Here is a 12,872-nt window from a genome sequence, read left to right as displayed (position 1 = left end):
AAAATTCAAAATTCAAATCTCCTTGAAATTGTTTCGGAGCACATACAGTCAAAATTCTTCTGGGTCTTTTGGCAAAGCAAAATAGCTCTGCAGTGACAACCAAGAGAAGATGATGAGCTTCCTGGTGGATATGGTTGCCTCAGTAGTTTGAGAAGAGATGCTTCACTCATGCTAACGTATTTTGCCTTCAAATATTTTGCACAGCTATAGAGGAAATAATAATGGAGATAAATATACGGAATTCCAGCTACTGCCAAAGTTTGCAATAGTTGAAGTGTTAAAGGACAAGGGAATGGGAAAATAATGCAGACTTGTACACACTCCCCAAGCTCAGCTCCCAAGAATAGAAAGTTAAATATAACTTAAGAATAGCAAGCCCTAATCTTTTTATATTCTCTTTTTTTCCCCTACTGGACAGAAGGTGAATTGTGTCCAGTTCAATGAGGAAGCCACTATAATTCTTTCAGGTAAGAAATAATCTTGCCTTCTATGTTGCTCCTAGATTGTTCATCCTAGCCTTTATTTAGCCTGTCTCTTTACTTTCCTGCAGGTTCCATTGACTCCAGTGTCCGTTGCTGGGATTGCCGCTCACGTAGACCAGAACCCATCCAAATCTTGGATGAGGCCAAAGATGGCATCTCCAGTCTGAAAGTCTCAGATTATGAAATTCTTACAGGGTAAAGGAGAATAGGATGAAGCTTGACATGGAAAAGGCAAATTTGATGCTTTGCTAAGTCCAGAATAGACTTTAGAGAAGATGTTAAATATTCTCAACCTTTCCATGTCTGATTTCATTTTTTTTAAATAAGTTCCCACCCCCTTTGGAACTGAATCTAAAACTATGTGTCAATTTTTGCTAAAATTTGAGTAGAACGAACAAACGTGTACAACTGAACTGGAAATTTTCATAAGTTCATAATCCAAACTCACAGCAAGTATGATACAAGGACATACATGGCTTGTGAGCAAATATTTTTGAAGTGCATAGTTTGCGACTTCGGGGTCAGAGTGTTCTCTTAACAACGTTGCTCTGTTGTTTCCCAGTTCTGTGGATGGACGTGTCCGACGTTATGACCTCCGTGCTGGAGAACTCTGCTCAGACTACATTGGAAGTAAGTTTCATATATTGAATATCTGCTAAACTGAATGAGGTGAAAACCACATTTTTGAAGATGTCCCTTTGTTGTGGGATATGATGCCTTTACTTGTCTTCTGTGGGATATGATGCCTTTACTTGTCTTCTGTTTGGTAGATTTCCACCAGGTTCAAACTGAAAAGTGTCTGCAAGGACACCAGTTGTATCTTCAGGCTTGCATCCACATTTGATGATTATGTACCATGATCTCATATAACCATTGCCACTGTTGACTCATAGATTTTCTCAATGTTAGATCCATATACTCCTAGACAATAGTTAGTAGTACTTGGCATAATACCTGCAAGCCACTACACCCTTCTTTTTCTTTTTGATCAGGTTTTCTCTCTCTTCATGCACATAGACCTTTACTGTATATCCTTTGTTGTTGTTGTTCGTCCATCAATTTTCGATGAAGACCTTGACATCTTGTGGATTATATCCACTGCATGAAGCAATAACATCCAACATTGCCATGTTTTCATTATAGGTCCCATTACCTGTATATGTTTCAGCAAGGATGGGCAATGCACACTGGCTGCTAGCTTGGATTCTACACTGCGATTGCTGGACAAGGATACAGGCGAGCTACTAGGAGAGTAAGCAAACTCTTTTCATTGTTAACTGTAATGCTTCCTTTAGCAGTTAGACTAAGGTTGACTCCAGCTATTCCCAGTATAGAAGTATGAATGCATGCTAAAGAGCAAGATGCAATTGCTTTAAACAGTGCTTTTTTTTTGTGTATATATATATATAATATATATATACACACACTTATATATATATATATAAAAGTGCCGGAACTCACACATAGCTCTGGCTCCAGTTGAAAGCCCTTTACGGAGCCGGAGGGGGGAGAAGAAACCGCTTTAGGGAGCTTCTGAGGCGCAGATCACTCACCTGGAAAAGGTCTGTCTCCTCTCTGCCACAGTTCCTGTTGCCGCTCCGATCTGATGCCAGGGGACGAGTCCACCCCCCCGCCGTGATCCGATCCGTGCTCCGGAGGCCTGGAAAAGACCTCCGGAGCCCAGATCTATGGCTGTGGAGCAATTTTGCGCCCCCCCAGTGGCTCGATCCAGGCTCCAGAAGCCTGGGAAAGGCCTCCGGAGCACGGATCGGGCCGCTGGGGGACTGCAAAATCGCTCCGTAACCATAGATCTGGTCTCCAGAGGCTTGGAAAAGGCCTCTGGAGCCCGGATCAGGCCGCTTGGGGGGGGGCGCAAAATCACTCCACGGCCATGGATCTGGTCTCTGGAGGCTTAGAAAAGGCCTCCGGAGCCCGGATCAGCCATGTGGGGGGGTGCGAAATCGCTCTGTAGTCATAGATCCAGTTGGCAGAGGCCTTTTCCAGGCCTGTGAAGCCCAGATCGGGCTGCTGGGGGTCTGTAAAATCATTCTGCAGCCATACCTGTACTCGTGCTGGCAGCTTAGAATGAACCGGTTCTTCCATTCAAAAAAAGGTGCCAGAACGCCGTTCCGTGCATTCTATGGCAAAAAAAAGCCCTGACTTTAAATGTACATAAATATTTTATACACGTATTGACATTTTCCCTTCATTATTGAATTAAGGAAAAATGTATTTATGCAATAGATTTTAATGTGTATAGTAAAGTTCTTCTATGGCTATGAATAACTTTTATGTCCAATTTTGTAATGGTGTCCTTTTTTAATTAACTTCCCAGTCACCTAAGGATTGGTAGCAACTTCCGGCGGGTTGATGGGGAAGTCTTCCAAGATGGGTCAGGAATAATCTCCTTATTCTCCCAATTGTATCTCCAGCTACACCGGCCACAAGAATGTCACTTACAAGATGGACTGCTGCCTGAGTGAAAGAGACACACATATTGGGAGCTGCTCAGAAGATGGGAAAGTCTATTTCTGGGATTTGGTTGAGGTGAACAAGATTGGCTGGGAAAATCAAGGGCTTTCCTTTGAAGCAGCCATTTGACTTTTTAGTCAGCCAGTCATTGGGGTGTAACCAAAATTCTACTTGGTTGGAAAAGCCAGGTTTTTTTTCCTGGAAACAAAGCAAGCCACCCCCTTTTTCCCAGCAATCATTAATGATCAGTAGGAAACAGACATCTACATTGGGAACAAAAATAGCAGTTGTTTTTATTTGTTTGTTTCATTTGGTCTTACTTAGTTGTTTAAATGGATCTATTTACAATATAATCAGGAAAGTAGCAGATCTATGCAGATTTTTAATCTAAGAGTAAATAACACTTGACATAAGTGATCCAGTTATTATATTTGAAGTTCATGAGTCAAGCATTTCTGTGCAAGCTTATTTGGCTTGAAGCTAAGTGCCTGGCTTATATCTGTAAAAGGTGGATACTGTTTATTTCTATCCTTGAGTTAGGTAGCATTTCTTTCAATTCAAATTATCAAATGTGGACAATTTCTTCTTAATATAATTCATATAAAATAACTGGCCTTGCTAGTGGTTTATCTATCCTAATCCCTTGTCCAATTTTCTTTAAGCTCATGCTGGTTCATGAGAGGATATTGTTACAAGCTGTCCTGGAAGTCAGATTTTCCTCATACCTGCTTATGTGGTGCTGACAGTTGTGCAAATAATGTATCTGTAACAACAACAACAATAATAATATTGGAAGTCATCTAGTCCAACCCCTTGCTCAGGCAGGAAATCCTATACCATTTCAGACAAATGGCTGTCCAGTCTCTTAAAAACTTCCAGTGTTGGAGCATTCACAGCTTTTGGAGGCAGGTTGTTCCACTGGTTAATTGGTCTAGCGGTCAGGAAGTTTCTCCTTAGTTCTAGGTTGCTTCTCTCGGTGATTAGTTTCCATCCGTTGCTTCTTGTCCTGCCTTCAGGTGCTTTGGAGAATAGCTTGACTCCTTCTTTGTGGCAACCCCTGAGATATTGGAACACGGCTATCATGTCACCCCTAGTCTTTTGTTTTCATTAAACTAGACATACCCAATTCCAGCAACCGTTCCTTATATGTTTTAGCCTCCAATCCCCTCATCATTTTTGTTGCTCTTCTCTGTACTCTTTCTAGAGTCTCGACATATTTTTTACATCGTGGTGAGCAAAACTGGATGCAGTATTCCAAGTGTGGCCTTACCAAGGCATTGTAGAGTGGTATTAATACTTCACGTGATCTTGATTTTATCCCTCGGTTAATGCAGCCCAGCACTGTGTTGGCTTTTTTTGGCAGCTGCAGCACACTGCTGGCTCATATTTAAGTGATTGTCCACTAGGACTCTGAGATCCCTCTCACAGTTACTACTATTGAGCAAGGTACCCCCTATACTAGGGGTGTCAAACTTGCAATGTCACATGACGTGTCAGCCTGCGGGCCGTCAGTTTGACACCCCTGACCTATACGATACCTGTGGATTTGGTTTTTCTTGCTTAATCTCTTGTCTTCTGTAGGTTTTGTGACCCACGTAGCTACATTTTGTCCTTTTCCCCCCCTACAGGGCTCCCTTGTTCTGGCCTTGCCAGTGTGCAATACTGCTGTCCAGTCACTGTCCTTCCACCCAGTTGAAACCTGCCTGCTCACTGCTGCAGGGGGTCTTGTTCAGTGTTGGAGGGAAGAATCTTACACAGCCGAGGAAGGTGTGCCTGCATGACTAGCATTGCTGTCTGAACAAGATTGCAGATACAGGACGATGGACCTCTCCGGTGCACTTCTCTTACAGTTCTATGAGTATAGTTCTATGTACTTTGCTTTCAGGAGGAAAGATGGAGCATAATTTGGACTCAGCTTCTTCTGTAGAACCAGCCTGACTGAATGCTGTCCTTGAGCTCAAAAAGGGCTCAAAGGTTTCCTTGCTTTAGGTGACAGTATTTTTAAATTCAGCCTATGTATTACAGACATTAGTCAAGGAAAAAGTTTCTTTTTTAAAATTGGGTGTTTCTGGATTAGAAGGAAATAACAGTTTAAATGGTACGTGGGCATTGTTTTATTGTAAGTTTTTGTAACTCAGATGCTTAAACTACATAAACACTAGTCCTGATTCTTCACTTGGACAAATACATTAATTGAAATTGTCACTGTAAAAAAAATTAAGTAATTTTGAAAATAAAATATAAGTTTGCTTTCTGACCCTTAGATGTTTTTTACCTGTTTAAAATGACAGGAAAAATATTTTGATTGCTGATGTTCAGAAGTGTTCAGACATCGTTGGTCACATCTGCTTGGTTAGTCAACTGCTACGTGCGTGTCTTCTTAATTTTGCACCTGAATAGAAAAAAAAGCCTTAATGTTACCAATTGTTAATGACAGTTATTGAAAAAAAAATGTTTTTAAAAGGCTGTTGTCCGGGAAAGTTCAAATGTAACTTGAACTTTTCTAGGGAGCTCATCCTCCTTCAATAGAAATATAGTATTTTTTAAATTGGATGTTTATGAATTCAAAATGAATTATATACTGTTCAGCAGTGAAGAATTCAGACTGAATCTCAGAAATGAAAGAGAATGGTATGAACAGATCAAGTTACTATTTTCTTGGGAGTATATTTACTGCTTTTAGATTCAAACAACTGAAGCCAGAATTGTATACATGCTAAATAAATTAAAAATTCCCTCCCAGAATTACTACATTTTAACACTTGCACTAGTTATGTATAAATAAGTAGAAACATATTTTTTTCTTGTGGGAATGTATCACATAGCATCCACAAGTATCTCCTCCTGTGGCTACCTGCATTTAAAAGTACGTTTTAACAGCCCACTCAGATGCTTAATTAGTTTAAACTGTTGTTACATGTTCAATGAGCCTTTGAGAAGACAGATGTCTTTGCCTTGGTTGCCTCTGCATTAAAATTGATTGAATCAGGTTTTTTTCTACTTTTGTTGTTCTGATTCAAAATGCTTTTCTATAGAAAGAAAAATAAAATTATAAGAAATAGATGCGTTCTTATTGAAGTGTTCAAATCTCATATTCATACCACTCTCTCCTGTTTTTAAAGAAAGCAGTCCAGCAACTTAAGGTCAGTAAAGTATTTCTGTTTCAGTTATTGTGGTTGCTGTAATAAAAAATACTTCCAAGTATCTAACATTCAGTCTTCCTTAATTTCATGCCTTTAAAATACATTGGAGTTACAACTGTTACCAACCCCAGATAGCATGACTAATCTGAAAGGCACCAGTTGAGGAAGGCCACTAGAAAAAACCCCCTGCAAAATGCAAAAGTATGCGTCAACATTGCAACACTACTACATCTAGATACCTTAACGCTAAATAAAATTTATAGATATTCTTTACTCCTGATAAGATGATGAACAAAATGCAGCAATCAACTGTTCTGGGTGAGAAAGAAAATTCTTATTTTGTGGTGATCTTATTTCATAAATATTTTTTTCTTCCATTCAATCATGTCCAATTCTTGGAGACTGTCTGGAGAAGTCCCTGCAGTTTTCTTGGCAAGGTTTGCCATTGCTTCCTTCCTAGGCCTAAATGAAAGTAACTAGCCCAAGGTCACTCAGCTACCTTTGTGCCTAAGACAGGACTAGAACTCATGATCTCTTGAGATTTTTTTAATATGGAATATCTTTTCCACCTCTTACATTTTTTAAAAAAGGTTACTTGCTTTAAAAAGGTTCATAGTTATGTACGGAACCATCTCTGGGTTGCTTATATTCTACTTCAATTTCTACAGTTAATGCCACAGATCGGTTCTTATGAGTCTTAGTAGACAGCTGAACAGAGAGATGGAATGCAATCAGATTTCCCCAAGCGAGCAATTTAGTAATTGCATCATATCCTGTGGGATCATGTGTTCTCCCATATTGCTTAAACTAACTTTACAGGTTTGGGAACCAAAACTGTCTGTTGCTGAGTCAATGCATGATACACAAAGGATTAGTTGGAATACAAGATGATAGTAGGTGTGACAGAGACACCAGGCATTCAATTAATTTGAAATTATTTTCTCTGCTGCATAGTCATAGTGGCAGAGCTTCTATGCGGTTTGTTTTGGTGTCTCAGAGTACTTGGATTAAGCAAATAAATTGGGTGAAATCAACACATTCAGTTCCTCAAGTTAAGCAAATGACAGAACAGTGATATAACTGGTACTCAAATCTCCTCTGGACTGAATTCAGGTTATCTCAGTGTTTTGAGCCCCTAGTGCTGCACTATGGCTCAAATAGTATAAGCTAATGGCAAGTGCCCTGAGAAGCAATGAGCTTTCTGAAGTCAACATAAAGGAAACACTGGTTATTATAAGATATGGATTAAGAAGCAGGCAAAAACTTCATGGATAAAAATACGGAGTTTATTTTCAAATTTGCTTGGATTAATTGGCTCAAAATACTCTTTCCTTTTGGGGGGAGAGAAAAATACTATCAAGGCAAAACACAATTTCAGGGGAAGATGGTGCATTGAAGAAGTTTCAGCAAAAAATTGATGTTTGCGGTCATTTATAAGTAGTTTATTACTAGATCAACTACTACGATCCTCTCTGGATAAGAGAGATATGTCAGATCACACAACCTGTGTTTCCTTATTATTGATCTTCACAAAGAGTACAAAAAGAAGGGGGAAAATTGGGAGATGGGGAAATTCTGTAAAGATCAATAATGAAACACAGGTTGTGTGATCTGACATATCTCTTAGGTTTGTGCAATTCCCTTGCTAACCACTCTTGGAAATTGCTTATTAACTGCTTTAAGGAAGTTGGATGTCTTCAAAGTGGCAAGGCAGTAAAAATCAGTAACGCAAGAAAATGAAGATTTATTTTTATAAAGTTAAAGAATTTAACAACAATGTTTTGGCTACAGAAAGGGTTGGAATATTGGATTTTGAATATGAAGACTTCAAAATTATTTTTAAAGAGAAATGCATGTTTGTGGGAAATAATTTATTATGGCATTTAGGGATATCTTTGAGCAACTCCACCAGGAATTGCACTGATACTTTGAATCAATTATGTCAGCTATGTTGTGCCTTTTGGGGAACAGGCTGTCTCCAGAAGATGTTATAGAACGAGATATTTATTTTATTTTAAATATTTAAAAACCTCACCTTTATCATTTTTATAAATATAGTAACTCAAGACGTTGAATATACCTTATACTCATATCTCTTTTCCCCAAAACAGCCCTCTGAGATAAGTTGGCTTGAGAGAGAGAGAGAGAGAAGCTAGCCCAAAGTCACCCATCCTAAGATTTTGCAACAACTATTATATCTAGATATGCAACAAGCTCCACTTGAGAACAATATGAGTGACACTCCAAATAAATATGTCAATGTTGCTAACATCGGGTGTTATTGCTTTGACAACAGATGGAAATGCATTTATTTTTCTCTTTCGCTTTTAGAGCTGATTGATGCTGGGAGAGGGGATGTGGATGAGAGTCCAGTTAATCATAACAATTTCAAGTAGTGGGAATTCAAGATTACTGAACCCAGAGCTGATAACGATTTGGTGGGCTGGAGTGCTGTGGAGAGAGCCCCATTTCAAGCTAATTGGGGAATGTGATTTATGGCAGTTAGTTGGAGGAGGGAATTTTGCTTTGCGACTTTGTGCCAAGGGGAGGGGAATTCAGTTTTTGGCTTCAATTATGTAATGCCAATATTATGCTTCTCAAATAAAAGATTCTTTTAAGGTAAACAATGCCTCAAAGTTCTTTTGAAGAGTTTCATCTGTCGGAACCGTGACACTCCACTCGAGAACAATATGAGTGAAACTCCAAATAAAAATGTGCCACATTAGATGTAAAGAGAAAATTGTGAGAAGTTTTAAAAATTATAAAAGAAAAATATTGACAATCTTAGGGCACAACTGGAATAATTCTTCTTTTTTTGCTGGATTTACAAGAGACTGCTTAAAAGTATTGTATTGAAGAACTTTGTAGTAGGTTCTATGGTCAACAACTATTGACCAGGGTCAAAATGGGACATGCTGTCATTTTGGGTAGTTCTGTTTGTATGTACTGATGATTGGAAAAATGTGATATACTGGATTAGCTTATATAATGTTTAAACCATTAACTTTATAGCCATTTTATGTATCCTAATTTTTTAGCATTTAAACGCTTTGTAACTAATGTGTGGATTTATTTTTTGAAGGAAAACTATCTTTTTGTTATGCTAAATTCCAGTTGTTTGTTTATATTAAGATGCTGGAAATACTTTATTTTGTTAATAGTTTAGAATTGAGATATGGAATGTTTATTTGAAAGGACATACTGTTAGTTTAGGCTGGTTCTCTCTGGAATTGTTGACATTTGGAATGGGAGAAATATTGTATATTGGAATGTGTCTTAAAAAAATAAATGGACTTTGTAGTATTAAACTTTAGGCTTTGTTTATTGACACTAGGATATTGAGACCTTTTTATGCCTTTTAAATGGGATTTTGCTTACAATTAAGGGATGAGATATGAAAAGTTAAGTTTTATATATGTTAACATTTTAGAACGCTGAACTTTTTCCTAATAATTGAATAAAGAGATGTTTACTTTTTTTATTTGCTTATTACTAAAAGGTATTATGGGATGAAGAGTTTTATACCTGTTAATTAAGAGAAGGTAAAGAGATTTTGAAATTATATTTGTCATGATGATTGTGAAAAGTTGTTTTCTTAAAGGGGATCTTTTTAATTTTTTGTTTTCTTGCACTTTTCTTTCTTTTCTTTTTTCCTTTAATCTCTTACTATTCTTTTTTAAATTTTTGATAAAATTATGACAAAAACAGAACAATGACCAGGAAAAATAAGATAGCAGCACCAAAGAAACAAGGATAAATGTACCATTCTTTTTTTATTCCAGACTTATTAATTAAAAAGAGGGACAGCAAGTGAAAGAGCGATATGCTTAAGAAGCCACATTACTAGAATGATTAGTTGCTTTATTTTTCTCTCAAATTCTTGTTAATATATTCCTCTGCTTACCAATATTGTGTCTCTTCTCTCAGATATATCCTATTTGTAATAAGAACAATGTTCATATTCATTGGAACAATTAGATAAAGTAGGCATCATCTACACACACTAGACCTAATAATCGCTCATGGAAGTTCTTATCCAAAGATTCTTGAAGTGTAGTCTAGTCCTAACTGTTCTAGACAATCAGTTATTTTATAAAAGCTCAGAGTGAAAGACTGTGAGGTTTTTAAGATCCCTCATTCTAAGCAGTGGTGGATTTTGTAATGGATGTGAAAATGACCTTGGGGGAAAGAGGCCGCCTAGGAAACAGTTAGACAAGAATGGCTTAACAGTCAGAGCAAGAAACCTAGGAAGGACCCACCTTAATGGATCAAGCAGATAAAAGTAGCAGCAGGAAGTCTGTACCTTCAGACTTGCAAGATTCTGTAAATGTAGCCTTACAATAAGGTAGAATTAGCTCATCTATTTCTATTTCTATCTATTTACTTGAGAGATTTCAACATGGGTCCACTTTTCCACCAAAAATGGGTTTTCTTTCTGCAACCCTAGGAGTAATTTAACACACTTCTCTTGTTCTCTCTACAATTCTCCAAATTAGCTACTTACTTGCCCCCAATATTGTCTGGATTACACCAAGTGTGATGCACTCCTTAGTAGCATTAAGTCTCGAATTTTCCTTTCAGATTTTTTTTTAAAAAGCTTCCTTATGAAAAACGTTCATTCCAAACTCATGCTAATTCAAGCATATCTTTCTGGGTTTTATATTGTGCCTTCTGCATTTAATAGAAAACATATTTTCATGAAATGTCAAGCAGTAGGCAGTATAAGATGAAGATCACAAAAATTTGCCAAGTCAGAGATAGTTTATTACCATAACTGAGTCTCCACTATAATCAGGGGAACATAAGTGTGAACTGTATTGGTCCATTCATTGTTTTTTCCCCTGAACATTCCATTATTTCATACAGCTCATTAAATAAAGAGATTAGGAACATGAAATTTAGTGCATGAATGTACCCTCATCTGATTTCTAAACCACAGCGTGTTTAAAGTCTGGATGCAATTTGACTCAAACATGGAATTGTAAACAATGATAAAATCTTAAACCTTGGAAGTGATGGAGGTGGAACAAGAATTTTTTTATTCACTTTTATTGAGGCAGGAATTTTAGATGGCAAATTAATTTAGCAAAGGTTATTTCTTGTCAATTAAACATATTAAACTTTCAATATACTTTCAGCCAGATCCCTTCAAGAAATATTAGAATCTGCCAATTTAGGGAATATTTGTTGTTTATTGTCTAGAATTTACCTTACCAGTTTTACCCTCCCCATCTACTCATTTTGTAGTTTTTCAATCATTTGGGCAAATTCTGTGTACTTATCAACATAGCCAAAGTTTTCTGAAAATATTATTTTAAAGATTATATTTTAAGAATCAATACAATGCCAGAAATAAATGAATTAACATTCTCTTTAGATCTAACATATATTTCACAGACACTCTCTCCCCTCTCAAATCTTGTTGATAGAATAATTAATTTTTTAAAATAATTTTATGCAGTTTTAAAAATAAAGATAATACAAACCAAATTCAGAAGGGAGAGAGAAAATGAGGAGAAAGAGTACAAAGTGCAAAGAAGAAATAAAATAAAAAAATAAAAAAATAAAGAAATGACTTTAATCTTTATCACAAACTTAATATTTCTTCCCCCTTGCATGCATATATCTCTTCCCACAGCTCACCTCTTATCCATTTGTAAATCCATAAATCATTAACTTTCCAGTTGTCATCAAAAAGTTCATAAAGAGTTACAGAAATTTATCAAATTATCTTGTTTTAATCCTGATAAAACAAATTGGTTTTAAATACTAACAATGGTAGATTTTGATCAGTTCAAATGCTGTTTTAGATTTTGATCTTCCTTCCCTTTTCTTTTCCATCTCTAAAGTTGCTTCAAGGCTTTAACAAACCTCTTTTGTTAATCCATCAAGACGTTGTTATCCAGGACATTATCTTGGCTTGTTATTTGTATTTCCGTATTAACTGCTGTCTCTATCTTGTATTTCTTTATTTTCTAGTAAATCTGCCCATGCTTTTTCATGTCTTCATCATGTAGGTCTTTCAAAGCTTTTTCGTTACATCTTTCCTTTATTCTTTTCTAAATTATATATTCATATAAGCAAACATTTCTGACATTGCAGCTACACCAGTCCCCATTTTTCAAGTATCTTGAAATGATTCACATTTCACAACATTATCTGTCATTTTCTCTAATCCAATACTTACTCTCCAATTCAAAAACTGGAAGCAGTCTTTTTCCCTTCGTGACGAGTCTTTAATCCCTTCTAGTGTGTAATTTCTGAAATCATAAAAAGACTTATATCTCTGTTATTTGGATAGACTAAATAAAATAGTATTCCCATGAAGGTATTATTTATTAATTTAATTTCCCCAAAATCTTTTAGCAAAAGTCCTAAATGTTTCTTGCCCTTTTTGGCATTTGCTGTTGTTTTAACCATTTAGTTGTGTCTCACTCTTGGCAACTTTATAAGCAAGTGCTCTCCATGCTATCCTGTCAAGCAAAGCTTCTTTCAACTGCTGGATGTTCGACTTTGTATCAGATTTGATGTTATCAAGCCAGTGTGTTCTTTGCCTGCCCTTTTTGTTCCACTAACCCAGTGATGGCGAACCTTTTAGAGACCGAGTGCCCAAACTGCAACCCAAAACCCACTTATGCATCGTCAAGTGCCGGGTAGGTGTGGCCCATTGGGTGGGTGTGGCCAATTGGGTGGTCGTGGCTGCAGTGGTAACGACAGACTGGGTGGGACTAAAAAGTTCAATCAATCAATTCCAACTTTGCAAGATCTTTTTTTT

General features: G+C 36.9%; 1 protein-coding gene across 1 annotated transcript in view; it reads left to right on the top strand.

Moving 5' to 3' along the window:
• The window catches only part of WDR83 (WD repeat domain 83), an 11,583-nt gene extending 5,421 nt beyond the window's left edge, over positions 1-6,162 (top strand). Inside the window, exons 5-10 of the mRNA XM_015815329.2 lie at positions 419-467; positions 551-677; positions 1,045-1,112; positions 1,626-1,734; positions 2,915-3,029; positions 4,583-6,162. Coding sequence (XP_015670815.1) covers positions 419-467; positions 551-677; positions 1,045-1,112; positions 1,626-1,734; positions 2,915-3,029; positions 4,583-4,735 — 621 coding nt within the window. The 3' untranslated portion in view covers positions 4,736-6,162. The remainder of the gene's footprint in view (positions 1-418; positions 468-550; positions 678-1,044; positions 1,113-1,625; positions 1,735-2,914; positions 3,030-4,582) is intronic.
• Positions 6,163-12,872: the final 6,710 nt, after the last annotated feature.

This window comes from Protobothrops mucrosquamatus, unplaced genomic scaffold (genome assembly GCF_001527695.2).
Source record: "Protobothrops mucrosquamatus isolate PMUCROS unplaced genomic scaffold, P.Mucros_1.0 scaffold336, whole genome shotgun sequence".
Classification (NCBI taxonomy): domain Eukaryota; kingdom Metazoa; phylum Chordata; class Lepidosauria; order Squamata; family Viperidae; genus Protobothrops; species Protobothrops mucrosquamatus.
Note: the sequence above shows the minus strand (reverse complement) of the source record. Positions and strands in the feature narration are given on the sequence as shown.